We start from the raw sequence: 24,482 nt of genomic DNA on the forward strand, positions 1-24,482 counted from the left end.
ATTTAAATTTAATTGGCAAATCATTTAAATTGTCTGCCTCAGTTACCCTATCTATAAAGTGGAAATAATAATATGTCTACTTCCCATTAAAAGAGGACTAAATGTTTTGTCAATTGCTATATAAATGCTAGTTATTTCAGTAATTGAAAAAAACTAACCTTGTGTACATGGCTATATGACTATAAAGGCAAAGGCAAACTTTACCCTTAAAGAGCTTATTCTCTAATGGGAGAGATAGGGAGGGGTGAATAACTGAGACTGTAGATATGACCTTTGAATTACACCCCATCCTGGAACTTTTGATCATAGTTCTTGGCTCTAGAAGTGGAAGGGAGTGGGGAAAAATAAGGCTAGATGAAATAGAGATATTAGAGTCAGTTTTCAAAATCAGGATAGTGAAGTTTTAGGATGGAAAATCCTCTAGGATCTTCTTAACTTGGGGTCTATGAACTTTAAAAAATTGATAATTAGATTCCAGTATAACTGATTTCTTTTGTAATCTAATGCATTTTGTGCATTTAAAAACATTAGTTTGAGAAGGAAATCTATAGGTTTCACCAGATTGCCAAAGCATTTCACAAAAAAGGTTATGGATCTCTTCTAGGTTATGAACCTTTTTAGGTGTTTGGCAAGGTTGTAGAAGATGATAGTTGGGATAGTTGGGATTTTCCTGAACTAACCTAGATGAGATATAATTTGAAGTCACCTAAAGCAGGAGATGGTGGCATGGGAGCCATGAAGACCTTGATTCAAGTCCCTCCTCCAATATATACTGATCCTAGCCATTTAAAGTCATTTAACTTTCTCAGTGCCCATAAGATTAAATGTTGCAGATAAACTGCCAACCTGCATTGCTAGAGGGAGTTTCCTTATTCAAGAATTCCCTATATCATGACAATTGAAGGTCCAATTGTTATTTCTACCTCTGTTTTAATACTTTATGACATTATAAATTAAACTTATGCTGAGAAAATTTCTGCATTTTAGTGTGTAGCTTTGAATGCAGGAGATCTCCTAGTCAGGTAGATGACTATTACCTCTAACCCTATTTATTACACAATGGACATTATTTGCCTAAATCTCTGGAACTTAGTTTAGAATAAGAGAGCTCTTTTTGTATGCTTACAGGTGACCTCACAGATAGCCTAAAAAGGGATCGTTTGGGAACCATGCAACAGGAAGCAGAATGGAAGGCTTATCAAAATGTCCTGAAGAAAACCAGGGTTACAGAAAAAACCAAATGGCTAGATATCAGAGGAAATCATGGTAAGAGGGAGCCAATACTTGGGTTATCATTGAAGGCAACATTCCCCTTGGAGTTTGTTTTCTAGCTCTAATACAATTGAACTATATTATATAGTTGTGTGAAATATAACACAAATGTGTAGTAAAACCTTATATAATATTGTTAGCTTCTAAGGAGCATGACAATTTTAAAACCAAGTGAAAATGTAGTTCTCTATTTTACAACTATCATATGGGATGAAATTATTTTAGTGACTCTTCTTATATATGTGGCAAGTTAAAATACTTGTATATGAACTTTCCTAAAACTGCCTGTGCCCTTTTAAGATTATTTGTTATTAGTCTAAATTATTCTTCTTTTCATTGTTAATGAGTTAATCATAAGAACTATCCTTTATAATCAGAGAGATGTGCTAGCTTTGTGGAAATTATTCTATACTTGGATTCAAAAGAACAAGTTGACATTCCATCTCTTTCAAGTACTAAGAATATGAATTTGGGAAAGACCAAACATCAGGTTACTTGTAATCTCTCAAATGAAGGGATTGGACTAGTTGATTTCTGAGGGCCCTTGAAGTTCTAAGAGTTTAAGAGTCAATGTGATTACCTTGTTAGATGAATTACATAGTTATCCATTTGTTGATAGAATTTTCTGTATACAAATAATTCTTATAAAGCAGCTCTCAGAGTTAATTCTTTTTAATTTTCTGAGGATAAGGTAAACTTTTGCCTTTTTCTGAGCTGTATAGATGGTACCCATCAGATTTTCTTGCAATAACTAATAAACCTATATAATATTTTCAAGCTAAAATATTGTCATTTACTTCAAATTATATTAAATACAATAAATTCCAGCATAATTAAATAATTTGGCTTGTCCCTTGTAATTACAATGGAATTTAACCTTTCTATACATGGATATGAGCATATTTGGAGTTGTGCCAAAATTGTTGACTTGAGAGGTCCTTTCCAGCTCTAAATCTATATAATCCTTTATTCCTATGTTTTTAGTATATTTACTCCTTAAATAATAAACTTATTGAGAGCTGGAACTGTCTCATCTATTTTCTGTGTAATCCTTATAGTGAATTTAGGCCAAATATAAAAAGGTCATTAACCTTTTTATTATACTTTACATGCTAAGATGTTTTAAAATAAATATTGAACTATACTTTTTTCTATTTTTCTATAAATTTCTATAAATTCAGATTTATACTGTCTTTTGGGTCTTTTCAGATCCAAGGGCCTTTCCCCTAGAAATGAGTCTATGAAAATTTTTTGCTTCATCACTTTTTTCTTTTTCTCTTTTTTTCCTAAACCCATACCTTCTATTTTAGAATCAATACTGTGCATTGGTTCTAAGGCAGAAGAGTGGTAAGGGCTAGGCAATAGGAGTTAAGTGACTTGCCCAGGGTCACACAGCTAGGAAGTGTCTGAGGTCAGATTTGAACCTAGGACCTCCAATCTCTGGGCCTGGCTCTCAATCCACTGAGCTCCCCAGCTCCACCCCCCTCCTTTTTTTAAACCTTTACTTTATGTCTTAGTATCAATTCTAATTGATTCTAATTAAGGGGAGTGGCAAGAGCTTGGCATTCAGGGTTTAGTGACTTGCCCAGGGTCGAACAGCTAAGAAGTGTTTTAAGCTGTATACAAATCTAGGTCCTCCCATTACCAGGCCTGACATTCCATCCTCTGTGCTTCCTAGCTCCTCCCATCTACTTTTTTCAGATGAGAAATAGCTTTTGAAAAATTCTAAAAACACTTAAGTACTAAAGAGTATTTGCTAGAATTAAATTTTGTAATTTCTTCTAGGTCTTGTGAACCCTTTACACTAGTTAAGAGGGCTGTTTGTTTCTCTCAAGAGGTTTTGAAGACTGTTCCTTTATTTGGCAGGAGGGTTGTTAAAAGTGAGCCTGAGACACATTAACTTAATTTTCATTGTTGGCCTCATTTGGATTTTCAGCCTGTTCTCAAGGTTAATGAAGATTTAATAAATTCCCAGAAGACAAAAGTGAGTAATAGTTTTGGCAAGGAAACCAAGCATTTAGTTTCTTTGAAATCACAACATACCTACATGGACTTGCAAAGGATCTAGAATCTATCCTAACCTTTCTAACTCCCAGAGTTTATTCAGGGGTCCAGTAGGGAGAGGGCAAGTCCTTAATCTTCCATTGCCTAGTGGAATGCCTTACACAGAGGAAACATTTATATTGTATTATAAGTGATCTGCAGTTTAGGAAGAAATCATATTTACTTTAATTATGTGATTGCTGGTCTCTAACAAATAAAAATCCATCCCTTTTTTATAACAAGTGAAAAAAAACAAACCCTAAATTACCCTTTCTGCCAAAAAAAAAAAATCCCCACAAAACAAACTTTTTTAGGTCCATATTAGTTGATTCAAAATAATATCTATCAGACTTTTTTGCAATAACTAATAAACCTATATAACATTTTCAAGATAAATATTGTCATTTACTGCAGATTATATTCAATTAAAAGTATCCATTGTTCTTCAGTAAATTACATACTCTACTATTAATAAAATTTTCATGTTACCTGTATTTTGTTCAGAGTTTTTCAGGTCTTTAGTTACTTGGTAACAAAATACTATTTTCTTCATTGATTTCCTAGTTGAGTAACTGACATTCTGTTGAATAAAGTACTTATAGAGATATGATAATGATTTTTGCCTGATCATTAACCTTTGTGTGAGTTTTTTGTTTGTTTTGATTTTTTTCTTCCCCTATAGATGCATTCAACCTTCCAAGTCTGGAGAGTAGCAAGAATTATTACAGGTACTGAAATGAATTGAAATAGACTTGTCACTGTGTGTGTGCAGTGACTTAGGAAGAGTAAAGTCAATTTGGAGAGAATATCAATCAACAATTGTTTCTTGAGTGCCTATTATATTCCAGGTGCTCTGCCACAGGGATACAGAGTATGAAAGGGGAAGCCCTGATTGACAAATGTACTTTTTATACCCAGATAAAGTCTTTTGTCTTATTAAAAGAGAAGAGTGCCCTCTTTTCTGACTCTAAGGAAAATGAAGAGCAGAGGGTTTTCATTCAGTTGTGTGTATTGTTTTTAAAAATTCTTATAATCTTATGTTTACAGTTTCTATGTTGTAATTTTTTTTTAAAAATATATTTTATTTGATCATTTCCAAGCATTATTCGTTAAAGATCATTTTCTTTTCCTCCCCCCCAAACCCCATAGCCGACGCGTAAGTCCACTGGGCATTAGATGTTTTCTTGATTTGAACCCATTGCTTTGTTGATAGTATTTGCACTAGAGTGTTCATTTAGAGTCTGTCCTCTGTCATGTCCCCTCAACCTCTGTATTCAGGCAGTTGCTTTTCCTCGGTGTTTCCACTCCCATAGTTTATCCTTTGCTTATGAATGGTGTTTTTTTCTCCTGGATCCCTGCAAGTTGTTCAGGGACATTACACCGCCACTAATGGAGAAGTCCATTACGTTCGATTATACCACAGTGTATTAGTCTCTGTGTACAATGTTCTCCTGGTTCTGCTCCTCTCGCTCTGCATCACTTCCTGGAGGTTGTTCCAGTCTCCATGGAACTTCTCCACTTTATTATTCCTTTTAGCACAATAGTACTCCATCACCAACATATACCACAGTTTGTTCAGCCATTCCCCAATTGATGGGCATCCCCTCGCTTTCCAGTTTTTGGCCACGACAAAGAGCGCAGCTATGAATATTTTTGTACAAGTCTTTTTGTCCATTGTCTCTTTGGGGTACAGACCAAGCAGTGCTATGGCTGGATCAAAGGGTAGATATTCTTTTGTCGCCCTTTGGGTATAGTTCCAAATTGCACTCCAGAATGGTTGGATCAATTCACAACTCCACCAGCAATCAATTAATGTCCCTACTTTTCCACATCCCCTCCAGCATTCATTACTTTCCTTTGCTATCATGCTAGCCAGTCTGCTTGGTGTGAGGTGATACCTCAGAGTTGTTTTGATTTGCATCTCTCTGATTATAAGAGATGTAGAGCACTTCTTCATGTGCTTGTTAATAGTTTTGATTTCTTTATCTGAGAACTGCCTATCCATGTCCCTTGCCCATTTATCAATTGGAGAATGGCTTGATTTTTTGTACAATTGATTTAGCTCATTATAAATATGAGTAATTAAACCTTTGTCAGAGGTTTCTATGAAGATTTTTTCCCAATTTGTTGTTTCCCTTCTGATTTTAGTTATATTGGTTTTGTTTGTACAAAAGCTTTTTAGTTTGATGTAGTCAAAATTATTTATTTTACATTTTGTGATTCTTTCTATATCTTGCTTGGTTTTAAAGCCTTTCCCCTCCCAAAGGTCTGACATGTATACTATTCTGTGTTTACCCATTTTACTTATGGTTTCCTTCTTTATGTTTAAGTCACTCACCCATTTTGAATTTATCTTGGTGTAGGGTGTGAGGTGTTGATCTATTCCTAGTCTCTCCCACACTGTCTTCCAATTTTCCCAGCAGTTTTTATCGAATAGTGGATTTTTGTCCCAAAAGCTGGGATCTTTGGGTTTATCGTATACTGTCTTGCTGAGGTCGCTTTCCCCCAGTCTATTCCACTGATCTTCCTTTCTGTTTCTTAGCCAGTACCAAATTGTTTTGATGACTGCTGCTTTGTAATATAGTTTTAGGTCAGGGACTGCAAGGCCCCCATCGTATGTGTTTTTTTTCATTATTTCCCTGGATATCCTTGATCTTTTGTTCTTCCAAATGAACTTTGTTATGGTTTTTTCTAAATCAGTGAAGAAGTATTTTGGTAGTTCAATGGGTATGGCACTAAATAGATAAATAAGTTTGGGTAGGATGGTCATTTTTATTATATTGGCTCGTCCTATCCATGAGCAGTTAATGTTTTTCCATTTGTTCAGGTCTAGTTTTAGTTGTGTGGCGAGTGTTTTGTAGTTGTGTTCATATAGTTCCTGTGTTTGTCTAGGGAGATAGATTCCTAGGTATTTTATTTTGTCTAAGGTGATTTTGAATGGGATTTCTCTTTCTAGTTCTTGCTGCTGAGCTGTGTTGGAGATATATAGAAAAGCTGATGATTTATGTGGGTTTATTTTGTATCCTGCAACTTTGCTAAAGTTGTTGATTATTTCAATTAGCTTTTTGGTTGAATCTCTAGGATTCTTTAAGTAGACCATCATGTCATCCGCAAAGAGTGATAACTTGGTCTCCTCCTTGCCTATTTTGATGCCTTCAATTTCTTTATCTTCTCTAATTGCTACTGCTAGTGTTTCTAGTACAATGTCAAATAGTAGGGGTGATAATGGGCATCCTTGTTTCACTCCTGATCTTATTGGGAATGCATCTAGTTTATCCCCATTGCAGATGATATTAGCTGCTGGTTTTAGATATATACTGTTTATTATTTTTAGGAATGACCCTTCTATTCCTATGCTTTCTAGTGTTTTTAATAGGAATGGGTGTTGTATTTTATCAAAGGCTTTTTCTGCATCTATTGAGATAATCATGTGGTTCTTGCTAGTTTGCTTGTTGATGTGGTCAATTATGTGGATGGTTTTCCTAATGTTGAACCAGCCCTGCATCCCTGGTATGAATCCTACTTGATCATGGTGAATGATCCTTCTGATCACTTGCTGGAGTCTTTTTGCTAGTATCCTATTTAAGATTTTTGCATCTATATTCATTAGGGAGATTGGCCTATAGTTTTCTTTCTCTGTTTTTGACCTGCCTGGTTTTGGAATCAGTACCATGTTTGTGTCGTAAAAGGAGTTTGGTAGAACTCCCTCTTTGCTTATTATGTCAAATAGTTTGTATAGTATTGGGGTTAACTGTTCTCTGAATGTTTGATAGAATTCACAGGTGAATCCATCAGGCCCTGGGGATTTTTTCTTAGGAAGTTCTTTGATGGCTTGATGGATTTCAATTTCTGATATGGGATTATTTAAGAATTCTATTTCCTCTTCTGTTAGTCTAGGCAGTTTGCATTTTTGTATATATTCATCCATTTCTCCTAAATTGGTGTATTTGTTGCCATATAATTGGGCAAAGTAATTTCTAATGATTGCCTTAATTTCCTCCTCATTGGAGGTGCTGTCCCCCTTTTCATCTTTAATGCTGTGAATTTGCTTTTCTTCCTTCCTTTTTTTAATTAGATTGACCAGTACTTTGTCTATTTTGTTTGTTTTTTCAAAGTACCAGCTTCTTGTCTTATTTATTAAATCAATAGTTCTATCACTTTCGATTTTATTAATTTCTCCCTTAATTTTTAGGATTTCTAGTTTGGTTTTCTGCTGGGGGGTTTTAATTTGATCGCTTTCGAGTTTTTTCAATTGCATTTCCAATTGATTGATCTCTGCTCTCCCTTGTTTGTTAATATAAGCTTTCAGGGATATGAATTTGCCTCTGATTACCGCTTTGGCTGCATCCCAAAAGGTTTGAAAGGATGTTTCGCCATTGTCATTTTCCTTGATGAAATTATTAATTGTTTCTATGATTTCTTCTTTAACTAAACGGTTTTGGAGTATCATATTGTTTAATTTCCAATTGGTTTTAGATTTGGTTTTCCATGTACCATTACTAATCATTATTTTTATTGCCTTGTGATCTGAGAAGGCTGCATTCATTATTTCTGCTTTTTTGCATTTGTGTGCTATGTTTATGTGACCTAATGTATGGTCAATTTTTGTGAATGTGCCATGTGGTGCTGAGAAGAAGGTGTATTCCTTTTTATCCCTATTTATTTTTCTCCATATGTCTATTAATTCTAATTTTTCTAAGATTTCATTCACTTCTTTTACCTCTTTCTTATTTATTTTTTGATTTGATATATCTAAATTTGATAATGGTTGGTTTAAGTCTCCCACTAGTATGGTTTTATTGTCTATTTCTTCCTTCAATTCGCCTAGTTTCTCCATTAGAAATTTGGGTGCTATATTATTTGGTGCATACATGTTGATTAATGATATTTCCTCGTTGTCTAGAGTCCCTTTTAACAAAATATAATTACCTTCCCTATCCCTTTTGATCAGGTCTATTTTTGCATTGGCTTTATCAGATATCATGATTACCACTCCTGCCTTCTTTCTATCAGTTGAGGCCCAGAAGGTCTTACTCCATCCTTTAATTCTGACCTTGTGGGTGTCAACCCGCCTCATGTGTGTTTCTTGAAGACAACATATGGTAGGGTTTGGGATTCTAATCCATTCAGCTATTCGTCTACGTTTTATGGGTGAGTTCATCCCATTCACGTTCAAAGTTATGATTGTCATTTGTGGACTCCCTGGCATTTTGATTGCCTTCCCTAATTCTAACCTTTTCTTCTTCGGCTCTACCTTTTAGTCCAGTGATTTACTTTGAATCAGTGCCCCTTGTCCCCTCCCTTGATGTTTCCCTTTTTAGTCCCTCCCTTTTTCTTCCCTCCCCCTCCCCCCTCTCTTTCCCTCCCTTTTTGTTCTCCCTCTCCCCTTCCCCCCCCTTGGTTTTCCCTTCTCCTTACCTTTGTTGGGTAAGATAGAATTCAAGATCCCAATGGATCTGGATGTTTTTCCCTCTCAGAGTTGATTTCCCTGAGATTGAGGTTTAAGTACCCCCCCCCCCCTCTTCCTCTCTTTCTTATAGGAGTTTTCTTCCCCTCCCCTTCCCATGTGAATCTTTGTGTGAGAACCATTATTCTATTTGGTCTTTCTTTACCCCCTATTTATACATTACATTTTCCCCATATGTTAGTATACATAGATTGATATAAATGTAGTCCTTATAGAAGAGAGTTTGAGTAAAAGAAGAAGATAACATTTTTCCCCTTTCCTTAATATTTACCTTTTCAGGTATTCCTTGCTCTTTGATTTTCGGTATCAAACTTTCCACAGAGCTCTGGTCTTTTCTTTGCAAAAAGTTGGAAGTCTTCTATTTTGTTGAATGCCCATACTTTCCCTTGGAAGTATATAGTCAGTTTTGCTGGGTAGCTGATTCTTGGTTGGAGACCCAGCTCTCTTGCCTTTCTGAAGATCATGTTCCATGCCTTACGATCATTCAGAGTAGAACTTGCAAGGTCTTGTGTGACCCTGATTGGTATTCCTTTATATCTAAATTGTCTTTTTCTGGCTTCCTGTAGGATTTTTTCTTTTGTTTGATAGCTTTGGAATTTGGCAATTACATTCCTGGGAGTTGTCTTTTGGGGGTTTAGTGTAGAAGGTGTTCTGTGAGCTCTGTCAGTGGCTGTATTGCCCCCTTGTTCTAGAATCTCTGGGCAATTTTCTTTGATTATATCTTGTATCACCATGTCCAGTTTGGTGTTTATTTCTGGCTTTTCTGGGAGTCCAATTATTCTTAAATTTTCTCTTCTCCCTCTATTTTCCAGATCTATCACCTTGTCGGTGAGATATTTTATGTTCTCTTCTAATTTCTTGGTGTTTTGGCTTTGCTTTATTAGTTCTTGCTTTAAAGCCTGGTTTTCTTTTACAGTTTGGTCAAACTGGTTTTGTAGATGCATGAATTTCTTTTGCATTATTTCCCACTTTTCCTCCCAGAGGGCTTCCATCTTTTTGGTCATTTCTGATTCAAATTCTTCATGGGTTTGTGGAGAGTTTCTATTTCCTTTGGAAGATTTTGGAGAATTTTCTTGTATATCTTCTTCTATCTGCTCTGTATTTTGTATTTTGGCTCCATAGAATGTGTCCAAAGTTGCCCCTTTCTTCTTATTTTTCTTGGTATTTTGGGGCTTCTGTGCTTCTGTGGAGTTTGTCATCTCTGAATGTGGAGGATTAGCTTTTCTTATCTCTGTCTGGTGATCAGAGGCTTTAGTCCTGGGCAGATGGTTCTATGAGCTTTCCCTGGGTTAAACTGAATATGCCTCACTGGAACTGGAATGGAAGGGTCGGACCACGAGGCCACACCCCCCCCCCCCCCCTCGCTTTCTGGAAGTTGCCTTCAGAATCGCTGGCCGTGAGGCTGTTTTTTCGGCCTGCCGGGGGGGGGGGGGGGGGGGGGGGGGGGATGGGCTGCAGCTTTCCCAAGCTCCGAGGGCAAGGACTTTCACTGAGACTTGGATAGGAGGATCCAGCCTGTGAGGCTGTCTTGCCCGCCCTGAGGGTTCCTGTTGTTTAGACCAGCTCTCTGCAGCGGAAGCCCCAGGCAGTAACTTTCACTGGGACTCGGGTAGAAGGCCCTGAGGGTTCTGCTCTCTGAGCCCGGCTGGGCTGCGGCTTCCGGGAGCCTTGGACTCTGCGCTCCTACCCCTGAGGTCCGAGTGATCTCGGGTTCTGGCTTTTGAGGGGAGCCGTACCTTTTGAACCGGGTCCAGGTCCAGGAGAAGGGTTCCCAGGGTCTGTGCTGTTGATTGTTTTGAATTTCGGCGCCTTAGGAGCTTATAGTTTGAGATCGGGTCGGGAAGGGTTTTCTGGAGATCTGAGCTTTAGCTTTCTCTAAGCTGCCATCTTAACCGGAAGTCTCTATGTTGTAATTTTAACAAACTATAAAGTCCTTTTTTCCTTGTTGCCATTCAGTAACATTTCTTTAGTCAGCCATTGCTTTCTTTTCCTGGATTAAGGATTTTTTCAGTAAATTTCACATTTATAGCAGTATTACTCTGCACCTAGGAATTAAAACAAGTGTTCATTGAATTTCACCTTTGTGCTCAACATTAGGGTGGACCCTGTGATGGACATAAGATTAGTATAAGACATGATTTCTGACCTTAAGGAACTTTTAATCCAATTGGGAAAATAAAACATGCTTGGGAAAACATCAGAAAACAATGTAAGAAAGCATATGATTTAGAACTAAATTATGTTGTACAAGCTATAAATGCTTTAATAAATTATAAAAAGGAGGCAGAAGTGTTTACCTGAGTGGGGAAACTTCAAGTAATTTGATCAGGGCCTTTGGGAGTGAGTATGATTTGAAGAGGGTAGAGAAGGCTATAAGAGGAAGAGGGGAAGCATGAATGAAGGCCTAGAAGCACGGATGAGTATATGGACAATGATAAGGAGATTGTCTTTATTAAGACAAAAACAATATATTCATTTTATTTTTTTTTTTAGTTTTGTTACCTTTATTTTTATAACAGTCATTTCCCTTTAAACCTCTTTCCTCTCCATTGAATCCTTCCTTGTAATAATAAAAAAAAAAAGTAGTCACTGTCCCAGGGACCACATTTTATATTATATACCATAGTCCCAATCCATAGTTCCCACCTTTCTACCAAGAGAAAGAAGATGTAATTCCTGATCAGTTTTCCAGGTCTCATTAAAATTTATTTGTTTCATTGCATTTTAGTGTTGTTATTGTTTATATAATTGTCATCATTCTGTTTATTGTTCTTTTGGTTCTATTTTCTTTACTCTGTACCATTTCATATACCCGTGTTTCTCAGACTGTTCCCTTTGTTATTAGTGAAATAACATCTCATTACATTCATACATGACAGTTTCTTTAGCCATTATGCAATTAATGCTTACCTATTTTGTTTTCAGCTTTTTACTCCAACAAAAACTGCTGCTGTGAATATTTTGTTATACCTAGTACTTTTTTGCTACATATACTTATGGCATATACTCAATAGAGAAGTTGGTGGGTGACTTAATTAGTCACTCTCTTCACACAATTCTAATTTGATTTTTAGGATAGTTAGACAATTCCTACCAATTCTGTATTAGGTTGCTTATTACTATTGATAATAAAAGCTAGCATTTATATAATATCTACTGTGTGCCAGGCACTGGCACTTAGAGTAAGTGTTGTCTCATTTGATCCTCACAACAACCTTGTCATGTTGGTGCTATTATTATCATCCTAATTTTAACAATTCAGGAAACTGAGACAACTCTTTAGAAGGCTCCCATTCAGTAATAGGAAGTAATGTTAGTTGGAGCGGGGTCAGATTACAGATGACACTGAGTGCTCAGCAAAGGAATTTGCCTTTAATAAGTAAGTAGTAATTAGCCTGGCCAGTTCTGAGCTGGAAAGTAACAAAAATAGTGTTTTACGAAGATTCATCTGACAGCAATGTGCAGAAGAGATATTGGAAGTAGAAAAATTGGTTAGAAGGCTACAGTAATAATTTAGGGATGATTTGATGAGGACCTGAATGAGGATAATGGAAGCAAGATTGGATCAAAGAGAAATTTTTAGTAATTGATAGGACCTACTGCATATTGGGTTTGAAGGACAATAGAAAACCAAAGATGACTATCAGAATTTCTTGCCTTTATATTTTTTTAACCAAGAATTTTATTTTTCATTCTCCAGTGTGTTAAAGATCTATTTTCTGCATTACATCAAGATATTTCTATCTTGGGGCAGCTGGGTGGCTCAGTGGATGGAGAGCCAGGCCCAGAAATGGAAGGTCCTGGGTTAAAATCTGGCCTCAGATACTTCCTAGCTGTGTGACCCTGGGCAAGTCACTTGACCCCCATTGCCTAGCCCTTACCACTCTTCTGCCTTAGAACCAATACATAGTATCAATTCTAAGATGGAAGGTAAGGGTTTAAAAAAAAATTTCTATCTCTATGTCTGCCTGTGTGTTACCTATATGTATAGATATATACATGCTTATATGTAGTCACACACAGAGATAGTGCAGAAATACATGCATATTTATAAGTTCTAATCTTGAGTAAAGTTTTCTTCTATAGAATAATATGCCATGCTAATGTTATATATTTTAACCTCTGGTTTTAGAATGTATATTAACATGTCTCAACACACATGAGGAATAGCATATAAGAGATAATGAAATTCTTAGGAATAATGAAAATACAATAAGCCATTCAAAATAATATGTAACAAAAATTGTAATAAAGACATAAATGGAGAAAAAAAGACAAAAAGGAGGGAAAAATCCTAAAGAAGAGGTTTTAAAAGTATTAGGAGAGGCAGTAGAATATGCCACCTTTGTTTAAATTCTATTTTACTTTCAAAATCCACCAATTTTCTAACATTAGTGACAATTTCTGAAATAATATTTACTGTCAGACATATAGTAACTATGTCTCAAAGAAAGCTTTGGTAAGGATGGTAATCTCAAGTTTTAGAAAATTCTTTGCTCTTTTCCTTAGGTATTAAGTATCATACTTCCCAGAGTTTTTGAAAACTTGAGCTAGAATCCCTTTTTTGTTACTTTCTAGGTCTGTGACTTCAGGCAAGTTACTCATCTTTCTCAAATTCAGTCTTTTCATATATATAAAATGGATATTTTAATACTTCAATGACCCCTCATGAGATTGATGTGAGAAAAATACTTTATAAATTGAAAATCACTATATAAAATACTGGTAATTATTATTACCTCTTTTTAGAATTTTTTTTTAAATGGAGCATCTATTGCTTGGAATTTCCAAACCATTTTTTATCTTTTGTGTGTTATTCACCCCTTTGGAATTCTAATGAAGTCTAGAGATCCCTTCTTGCAATAATATCTTTAAATACATGAACTAAGATATGTAGGATTGCCAAGGAAACCAATTATGCTAAAATACAAAAAAAAAAGTTCACAGATCCCAAGGGGAAAATCACTACCTAAATTCTGAAGGAAACAGTAAGAAATTAAGTTAAAATTTAATAATACACACACACCCTTTATAAATAGGAATTCTTATATACAAAATGAAAATATGAAAATTAGACATTGAAAGGCATAGTGTTTAATCTATCTAATAATTTGGAAGTTAACACAATTTTATTTTAACTTTTAAAAATGTTATTCATGCTTATTATTTTTATATCAGGGTAATTTTTGATATATTCCTACTCTTCCCCACTCTATCTATCTTACCTTGTAATAGAAAAAGTCTAAGCACATACTAGAATGCCCAGCACCTGTCTGGCAGTATATGCAATCTTATATACTCTTTGTCTCTCTGAGCTTTTGCCCCTCCCCCCATGGAAAGGAGGGAGGGGAATTCTCTTAGTTCTTCTTTGGGACCAAGATTGGTCATTCAGGTTACACAGAGTTTGGCTTCACTTTAGTATTCTCTACATTTGCATTATTGAAATAATTGTGCATATTGTTTTCTCCAAATTCCTCATATTCATTTTATTTTATGGTGCAATAACAATGCAATGTATTCATATGCCTTTATTTGTTGGGCTACTCCCCAATCGATTACTCATCTTTCTAATTTTTTTGCTACCACAAAAAAAATGCTGCTATACATTTTTGTTTTATGTAAAACCTCTGTCAGGCCATCTTGGGATGTATGTACAGCTATGGGATGGATCTCTTGTTCAAATGATATAAATGATATAGTCACAATAAATAAATTCCAAATTGTTGTCTGACACTTGACCATTCACATGTCAGGGACATTCAAGAATAAGCTATGGCTACCAGGTTTGATTACCATCCTAGGCTAACAGCTACCTTTTTTGTTGACATCAAATCTTCCTGCCAGGATTCTTTACCTGCTGCAGCCAATTATAGAGATACCCACTATCTGAAATTATACCTATGGGCTGTAGGAACATAACTGAATCATATTGCTCCTCTGCTCAAAAATCCTCTGTAGCTGTCCATTGTCAAATAAAATTCCTTTGCCTGGCATTCAAGGCCCTCTGAAGTCCAGTACCATCCTTCCTTCACAGTCTTAAACTACTTTCCCCTCCATGTTCTGTAATGTTCCAGCCAAATTAGACTTTTCCCCTTACACATTTTGCTTTTTCCTGTCCTTCCCCCCCTTTGTTATTCTGTATACTTAGAATATCTTCCCTTCCAAAATTATCATTTCCTCTTTAGCCTTACCTTTCACATATTTATCTGTCCCTAATACATTTACCATGTAGTGCTTTGTTTTAGAATTATTTTTATCAAATTCTTCTACTAAACTATAAGCTATCTGATAGCACAGATCATATCTAAACTTTTATCTCCATTAGTACTTAGCGCAGCAATGTTCGTGCTTCTTCAAATATATCACCGATCTTTAATTTTGTCAAAATGGATATTCTTTCCACAATTACAGATTGTTATTTCTTCTGTGCTTTAAAAAATGGTTTTCATGATTTCCTGAGGATGAAAAAATAGTGGCCAACCTTTCTGAGTCTTTTCAAACAGAGAGTATGGTCCTCTGATAAAAGAAAGTTCATTTGTTGCCAGGTCTTAATTTCAAAGGTTTTTAAAGCTCAAATCTCACTGGCATGGCCTTTGTGAACCCTGATTATCACTATATTACTTCAAAGAGTCAGACAGTAGAGATTCTTCTATACATGGTAGACACTTAAGGGGTGCTGGCTAAACTACTGAATTTGTTGCTGAAAATTTGACCTTCATTAAAGTATATTTGCTGCCTGTACCTCTATTCTTTAGAATGATAGCTTCTGAAGGATGGAAATCATGTCTTCTCTATGATCAATAGAATATTCAGTACATCATGGGATACCTTTTAAAGAAAAATTTCATTAGAAAAAAATTAAAATGAATGCATGCTAGAATAAACAATTATATCTCTATCATAGCATGTTCCAGTATGTATGAGAATTATAGTGTAGATAACCTTCTGTACTGTGTACTTATTATCTACAGGATATGATAAATATCTCTGGATGGTTTGACCTTTTACTTCCAAAGAATATTTACATAGAAGACATGAAAAGTCACCCCAGACAATTTTTAGAATTCATTTTAGCTCCATTTTCTTGTCTGTCAGACAAAAAATTCCTTTGATGAGGAAGTGAAGTCTAGTGTGATCTCAGGGTGAAAATTTCAATTCTCTTTTCAGATTGCACTGAAAATATCTATACCTTATTTTTGTAGGAGATACTCTGCCTTCCGTGGACATGGCCAAATGCTTTACACCCATAAAACACCCTTTGGAAACTATTCTTTCATCTATGTGGATGCTACTCTCAACCCAGGACCCAAGAAACCCTTTAATTTTGTTGGAATTTTAAATAAGGTATAGTTAAAATCACAATTTTCTTTATAGTTTTCTCATTTTAATTGGCTTTTGTGCATCAAGTCCCTTTAAACTATACTAGATAACTAATAACTTTATTTAAGAATTCTTCAAGTTTTCACTCTGGTTATAGCAGTTTCTGTTTATAATATAATGCCTCAGGGTATATAGTAAGTGCTTAATAAACATTATTGACTTGTTGATTTGCTGTGACAAGCTAGTGGCTATCTGCCTTAATTTCAGCCCTCATTATTATACATGCTCTTACCCTTCTCTCCTATACCCCAACCCCAAGCCTATCAGGGAGAAGGATAGATTCTGTCTTTGTGTGCCATATCATAATGTCTTACCCCCACCTATTGCCACTTCCTACTTATGGCCCATATTTTAAGCAAAGTGAATAGCAAAGGCTATTTTTTCTTCAATGTTAACTATCAGTTATTAACTATACCAAATTTGGGTGGTATTCATATTTTGAGAATCATTGACATCATATTGTGGCTATTAATCATTAAACATCCCTAGACAGAATTTTGCCATAAAATCCACATTCATAATAATTTCCTAGTGAAAATGGATAATAATGATTTATTACATAAAAAAAAATTAGGTTTGAACCACATATGTACCTTCTCTGGCATCTAAGTTAAGGTTTGAGTTTTTATGACTTTATAAATAGAACTATTTATGGACTACTGCTCCCTTATCTCAGAGAGGAGATAGGCTTATACATATTAGTCTTTTTTTTTTCTTTAAACCCTTGCCTTCTGCCTTAGAATCAATATTATATATTAGTTCCTAGGCAGAAATGTGGTAAGGGCTAGATAAAGGAGATTAAAGTGATTTTCTCGAATCACATAGCTAGGAAGGGTCTGAGATCATATCTGAACTCAGGACCTCCTGTCTCCGGCCTGACTCTCAATCCACTGAGCCACCTAGCTGCCCCCTAGTCATTTTGTTTTTAAAGACTGGTTTACATATTTTGTTTTAGGAAGCTTAGTGAAGTGGATTAAACAGGAGACCTAGAAACATTTCTGTAGGGTCACTGAGTTTCTTTTGATCTTGGGCAAGTTATAACTTTATATTTCCAAACTTTTATAACTGCTATTTACTTCATCGTTCTAGTATTTACTGTGTTTAGTCACATTAGAGATTATAAATAAAAGCACATAGAAAAATATGAAATATGCAAATTTGGTATATTGTCAACAATAATTACAATAATTATTATTCAAGGAAATTATATATATGAGTTAGGCCATGTTTTTACTTGAGCAATAATGAAAGATCCTATAATTTCCATCTCATTTCAGAAACAATTGAAGGAGCTTACATTTCTGTCTTGGAAGAGTAGACATAGCAACCATACTATTTGGTTTGGACATTATCCAACATCCACTATCATCTCTCCAACTCCAGGAATACGATTAGTAATGAGGTAAGACAAAACCTTCAGTTTTTCTGTTTGAGACCTCTCTATTCTATTCTTCTGTGAGATCTTTCAAAGATATCATGTTTTGCCTAGCCTATAAATATTGTTTGATTTTTATCATTTAGTTCTGCCATAGCATATATGTGTGGCCATCTCCATTTACTTGGTGGACTGATACCTGTTTTGCACGCTCGACATCCGAAAGGTACTCTGGAAATAGAACTAGGAGATTGGAAGAAAAACAGGAGGTGAGAGAACCATGGAAACCAGCAAGAGGCTGCTATGTTCTTTCTTGGACTTGATGCCAGCATCCTAATAGGTTGCTACCAGGTGGGGTAGGGCCTTGGAGTAAAGAGTTTTAATCACTCAGTTTATTTTTCTTTCAATATAGGTGATAAACTATCAGGCTAAATTTAATTGAAGATATAAATTTATAAAAATGTATTTATTGATGAATTGTTTTGAAACATTACACAAGACATAGGCATATTCCCATTTGACTTGTCTACGACCATAATTCCTAAAAACCATTAAATAGAAATGGTAATATCTGCAGTCTTCCATTTAGTAGTTTTCCATTTGTTAAAAGGAGGGCATTAATACCAATGTGGTCTAATGTTTTTGATCCAAGTTTTGTTTCTATCGATAGTTGTCTTTTTTTTTTCACATATTCTTTTGGTTTCCTTACTCTGCATCACTTTATGCAAGTCTATCCATATTTCTATGAGTCTTCCCATATTTCATATCTGTCATTTCCAATGGCGCAGTGATATTTATATTGTATTTTTATACTATGATCTTTTAGCTATCCCCCAGTTGTTGAGTATACATTTTACCTTTTTTTTAATTTTGCTGTTACAGATAGTGCTTTTATGAATATTTTTGTACAGATCTTTTCTTTTCATTAACTTCTTCAAGATATAAAACCATTAGTAGTATCACTGGGTCAAAGATGAAAAATTCTATTAAGTTTTCTTGGAAAATCTAAATTTTGACTAGACTAATTCATAGTTCTACCACAACAAATTAGTATACCCATTTGTCTCACTCTCTGCCAAGATAAAAAAAGAGCTCTGTTTTAAGAAATAATAGGTAACTAATCTCTCTAAAAAGAAGTATTCTATGGTATAGAAACTAGTTTTTACAAAAGATATCTAATATACTGCCTGCCAACATCAGTAGCTATTAGTAGTTGATTTTGAAACTTCTACTCTATTATACTAGTAGTCTAGGACTCATTTTAAGTTTTAGAAGGTGAAACATGGCTACAGATCTGAGATGTGGCTTGATTCCTGTGGTTTCCTTGGAAATGACATCACAGGAAGTATCTTAAGCCTGTAATTATTCTAAGATTTTGGGTGATAGGTTTTAATGCTGTTAAGTAACTCATTACTAATTCCTCTTTAATATATCCTTTTTCTCAACAAAAAGATACATTTTGGTGCAATATCAAATTCTTTTGTTTTTGTTAAAATAGTTTTTTTCACCTTTTTTTTTAGTTCTATATAGAAACAATTTTTGACTATTTCTTGATATTGTGAGATTTAAAATGATTGAGGTCTTAAACTGTAGTGATTAAAATAGTGGAAGATATAAATTGTGATAGATATAAGAGAGAGTGGGTAAATTTGACCTCAGAAATATGTTTCACTACAGTGTCTTGGGTTTTAAAATCAAATATAAGGTGGTCACCAGGGAAATATTCCCAATTATTCAAATACCCAAGTCAATTGGGTTTTATAAAGATTTTAATTAACAATACAATGAGTAATCAAAGAAAGAGAGAGAGAGTAAGAAAGGAATAAGTATGAAGGGCCTCAAGCCAACATGGCCTAGACCTGAGTCTTAAAAGAGAAATCAGTCAGTTTTTTATAACTCACCATAAGATCTGTCTAAGTAAGGATTTCTAATGACACCAGGCCAGCAGCATCTCAGCTGCTTTCACCAGCTCCCTCCTCCATCTGAATGTTTCAGAATCAGTCTCCTCAGAATGAGTCTCTCCAATCTGAATGTTTCAGAATGACTTTCCAGCTCTTCCCTGAGCTCTTATTTTTAAGGGCAAAATCTCCTATGTCACCTCCCCTAAGTCCTTACATCTACCAATCACTGTAGATGTTTCTAAAGGACCGCCCATTTTGAATTCACAGCTGAGTAGTTTTAATCTCTTTAGTAAGTCAGAAAAAAAATGCTGCTGTGTCGACAAATTTCATTAAGAAAAAACCTCTGAATAAGTTATCACCCTTTTTGGTTTAAGTAGTTTACAAGTTGCCCCACCTTTATAGGTACTTAGTATCCCATTGTATCAATTCTAAAACAGTCATGACTCAAATTATTTCCTGTCCCTTCCATAAGCATGGATCAAAGTACTTTTCATTGTTCTCAAGGAGCTCTCTGTCCTAAAGCAGTCCTAAGTAGGGTGGAGTAAGGATATTCCCAAGGCAGGGAGCCCCCACACTCAAGTAGAGTTCTCACCATCTGCTAGGGAATTTTTTTAAGTAGAAGATTCCCCAATGGGGGAAACCCCTAACATTCATAAGTCTGAGAAATTTTGAGGTTTACAATATTTTAAGATTTTTATCCTCACACACAAGCAGTGAATAGTCTGAGATAGTTATACGGGTACTTTTCTGTGATTCATATTTCAATATTGCTAATTTCATGATAGAAAATACCTATCACACATACAGTAGAAATCTCATGGAGGAAATAAAGTGAAGGATGGCATGCTTTGATCTGCCTTCATATTCCAACAGTTCCTTCCTTGGCTGTGGATAGAATTTTCATCATAAGTCTCTTATGGTTATCTCAGAGATTTGCTTTACTAATAATGGTTTAGTCTTCACAATTGATCATTATATAATATTTCCGTTACTAAATAGATTTTTCTCCTAGTTCTGCTCACTTCACTTTGTATCAGTTCATATAATTCATTCTTGTTTTTTTTTAACTCATCCTGTTCATCATTCCTTATGGCATAATAGTATTCCATCACAACCATATACCACAACTTGTTTATCTATTCCCTAGTGATGGACAACTTTTCAATTTAAAATTCTTCACCACTACCAAAAGAGCTACTAAAAATATTTTGGCACAGATAGGTACTTTAACCTTCTCTTTGATCTCTCTGGGATATAGAGCCAGTGGTGATATTTCTGGGGCAGAGGGTATGCATAGTTTTGTGGCCCTTTGACCCTGATTCCATAGTGCTCTAGAATGGTTGTATCAGTTCACAGTTTCACCAATAATGCTATCCCAAATTTTCCACATCCCCTCCAAAATTTATCATTTTCCTTTTTATTCACATTAGCCCATGTGGTAGGTGTGAGGTGGCATCTCAGAGTTTTTTAAATTTGCATTTTCCCTAGTCAGTAGTGATTTGGATGCTTAGTTTTAATTTTTTTCTCTGATAACTGCCTGTCCCATATCCTCTGACCATTTTTCCATTGGGGACTGATTTATATGCTCATAACTTTGACTCAGTTCTTTATATTTTTGAGAAATGAGGTTTTTGTTAGACACTCGCTATAAATTTTTTTCCCCAAATTTCTTGTTTCCCTTCTAATCTTGTTTGCATTGGTTTTATTTGTACAAATGTTAAAATTATCTATTTCATTTGTTATAATGTTCTCTGTTTTGTTTGGTTATAAATTCTTCCCTTAACCATACATCTGACAGGTAAATTTTTCCGTGTTCCCCCAATTTGTTTATGGTATCAACCTTTATTTCTAGATCAAGTATCTATTTTGACTTTATCTTGGTGTATAGTGTGAGATGTTGGTCCATGCCTAATCTCTGCCATACTGCTTTCTAGTTTTCCCAGTAGTTTTGTCAAATAGTGAGTTCTTTTCCCCAAAAGATTGGATCTTTGGGTTTATCAAATACTAAGTTGCTTTGGACATTAACTGCCATGTACTGATTACCTGATCTGTTTCATTGATCTACCACTCTATTTCTTAACTAGTACCAGATTGTTGTGATGATTTCTTCTTTTTGTATAGTTTGATATCTGGTGCATCCAGGCCTCCTTCCTTCATATTTTTTTCATTAATTCCCTTGATATTTGTGGCTTTTTGTTCTTCCGGATGAACTTTGTTGTTCTTTTTTCTAGTTCTATGAAATAATTTTTGGATAGTTTGCTATATTTTGGCATAGCACTGAATAGGCAAATTAATTTAGTTAAGTTGTCATTTTCATCATATTGGCTCAGCCTATCCATGAGCAAATTGTGTAGGGCTGACTTTGTATGAAGAATGTTTTGTAATTGTGTTCATATAATTGTAAGGTTTGTTTTGGTAAGTATACCTCCAGGTATTTTATATTGTCTAGAGTTGTTTTGAATGGAATTTCCTTTTCTATCTCTTGCCTTTGGATTTTGGTGATGGCAAATGGAAATGCTGATGATTCTATGTGGACTTACTTTGTATCCTGCAAATTTGCTGACATTGTTAATTATTTCTTTTAGTTTTTTTCATTGATTCTCTAGTATTCTCCAGGCATACCATCATAACATCTGCAAAGAGAGATTGCTTTGTTTCTCCATTGCCTATTCTAGCTTCTTCCATTTCTTTTTTTGCCCTTACTGCAATATTGAGCATTTCTAGGATAATATTAAATAATACAGGGGATAATGGGCATCCTTGCTTTACTTTTGACCTCAATGGAAATAGTTTTAGTTTATCCCCATTATAGATAATGCTTGATTTTTAGGACATTTTTTTCCTTGAGTTTTTATTTTCCTTTTCAACTTAGCCATTCCTACTCTATAAAAAGTTGTTTTCTTTGGTATTTTGTTTTGGTTTTTGGACTTTTCTTTTTGGTCCATTCTATTCCTTAGGGCATTGTTTTTTTCAAGATATTCTTGTGCCTCCCTTTCCTTTTTAGTCAATTCTAGTTTTTAGAGACTTGATTTCTTCAATGAACCCCCCACCCCCAGCTGTTGAGTTTTTCTGTCAATTCTCTCATTATTTATTTTTGTAACTTTTTTTCAAATTCTTCCAGATATTCTTTTGGGACCTGACATCCTTTTCACATTTTCTTTTGAGACTTCATGTTTCCTTTTGGGTACTGTTGCCCTTATTCTGAATTTGTATTTTGAACTTCCTTGTCACTACAGTAACCATAAGGTAAAGAGGTTTTTTTTTGTTTTGCTTTTTTTGTTTTATCTTTTGTTCAATTTTCAAGTATTTTTTTACCCCATTACCTTATCTATCTATTGTGATTCTTCTACCTTCCTGAGGTAGAGGCTGCACTGCTCCATGCTTGCAGATTACTTTTCTCTGATACTTATAGTAGGTCTGGTTGCCCTTGTATCTCACAATAAGTCTGTTGAGGTGTGGACTTGCTGGCTTGCTCTGGGGAAGTTTGTAGCTATTTTGTACATCTGTATTCAATACCCTATGGTACCAGTTCCATTTTTCATAGGCTGATCTAGTCCCTGCTTTGATGATTGCCTGTCCCTCACAAGTGACCTGGGGCAGACAGGTCCCATTCTCTGGGTTTTGCCACCTCATGGACTCTGCTGCCACCTGGGCATGAGTAGGTTTCTACAGTTTCAGTTCTCCTGCTCTCCTCCCTTGTAGCATCAAAACTCTGCTGTCATGTGGGACTGAATAGGGTCTTTCTCTCTTTATCTGTGTAGAGTGGCTCAGACTAGGTTCATTCCCATTCTATAGCTTTGTTGCCTCTGGTAGAGTCACAGCATGTTGGGCTATTTTAAGTTCTGCTGATTCTTGCTGATGCTGTGCTGCCCAAGCCACTCTCTCCTTTTAATCTAGTGTAATAATTAAAAGTAATATTTTTTACCCAGATATATATATATATATATATAAAGTTTATTGAAAGGACAATGTTCCTATAAGTAACCTGACTACGAGGTGCCTCGCCTGCATGTATCTTCTCTCTTCCCCCCTCACCTGCCTGCTCTCTCTCTTCTCCTTGTTTCTAAATTCTCCTGGGTTCTTTTGTTGTCCTCCCGATTCTGCCCCAAATCTTAACTTTTATTGACTTACAGAAGACATACAGAGACGCAACCCTGGCGCAACTGTGGTATGTCAGGAATGTTTGATAGACAGGTAAAGTTACTCAGGAAGGGGAGGAGATAAACTTCCTTGACACACTAGTGAAATTTGTTACTCTAACTTTCTTTTGTTTTAAGGTGATTTGTTTTCTTTTTATGTGTGTGGAGGGATTGGAGAAGTAGAACATCCTTTACTCTGCCATTTTAGCTCCCAGCATGCCACTTCCCCAAGTTCTTCATTAAGCCAAAGTGTTTCTGCTTTTAAAGATTTTGTGAACATTTATTTATTTGTTCAAATCTGTGGTTTCAATATTGTATTCCTCTACTTATGCAGATCAGATCTGGGATTTAGCTTTAACTTTAAATGTTAGCAAATAGTCTTGAGGTATTAAGAGATTAAACTATTTGCCAAGGAATAAACAGCTAGTGTGTCTTAGAGGAAGTAGATGAATTTAAGGCTTTCTGGGAGTAAGGCCAACAAGCCTTTTGTCTACTATACTAAGCTATTTCTTATGAGCATTTGTAATATAAAAAAATAAGTTTTAAAATGATTATATAGTTATTGCATCACATAAAACCATTGAAAAATTTTTAGAGTCCTGAGATAGTAATAAAGTATATAACTTTACTTGGACCTTTAAAATATTACTTTTAATAAGACAGCATAGAAAATTAAAAATATTATGGTTTTTAGTTTTGCAAGTGAAAATAGATGTATTTTGTTACATATTCGTAATTTTGATACATCCAAAAAAGATGGAAGTAAAGTCACTTTACAAAATCATGGATAAGTGGGTCATACTTATAAAGAATGTAAAAATGATTTAGTATTAGGAAAAAATAATTTCAGTATATCACATGTGCAGTAGTTATCTCATGTGATCTTATAATTAGATACAGAAAAA

The 24,482-nt window shown here is 35.1% G+C and overlaps 1 protein-coding gene across 3 annotated transcripts in view; it reads left to right on the plus strand.

Moving 5' to 3' along the window:
- Positions 1-24,482, plus strand: part of TMEM62 (transmembrane protein 62) — a 67,946-nt gene that overhangs the window by 3,185 nt on the left and 40,279 nt on the right. For 2 of the 3 annotated variants that reach the window (XM_001364345.4, XM_007472432.3), the window contains exons 3-7: positions 1,129-1,266; positions 3,998-4,043; positions 15,985-16,126; positions 17,440-17,564; positions 17,684-17,806. In XM_001364345.4, coding sequence (XP_001364382.1) covers positions 1,129-1,266; positions 3,998-4,043; positions 15,985-16,126; positions 17,440-17,564; positions 17,684-17,806 — 574 coding nt within the window. Of the gene's footprint in view, positions 1-1,128; positions 1,267-3,997; positions 4,044-10,359; positions 12,713-15,984; positions 16,127-17,439; positions 17,565-17,683; positions 17,807-24,482 lie in introns of those variants that run through there. The other variant, XM_056810344.1, reaches the window with a different exon arrangement.

The sequence above is a fragment of the Monodelphis domestica genome, chromosome 1 (assembly GCF_027887165.1).
Source record: "Monodelphis domestica isolate mMonDom1 chromosome 1, mMonDom1.pri, whole genome shotgun sequence".
In the NCBI taxonomy this organism is placed as follows: Eukaryota; Metazoa; Chordata; class Mammalia; order Didelphimorphia; family Didelphidae; genus Monodelphis; species Monodelphis domestica.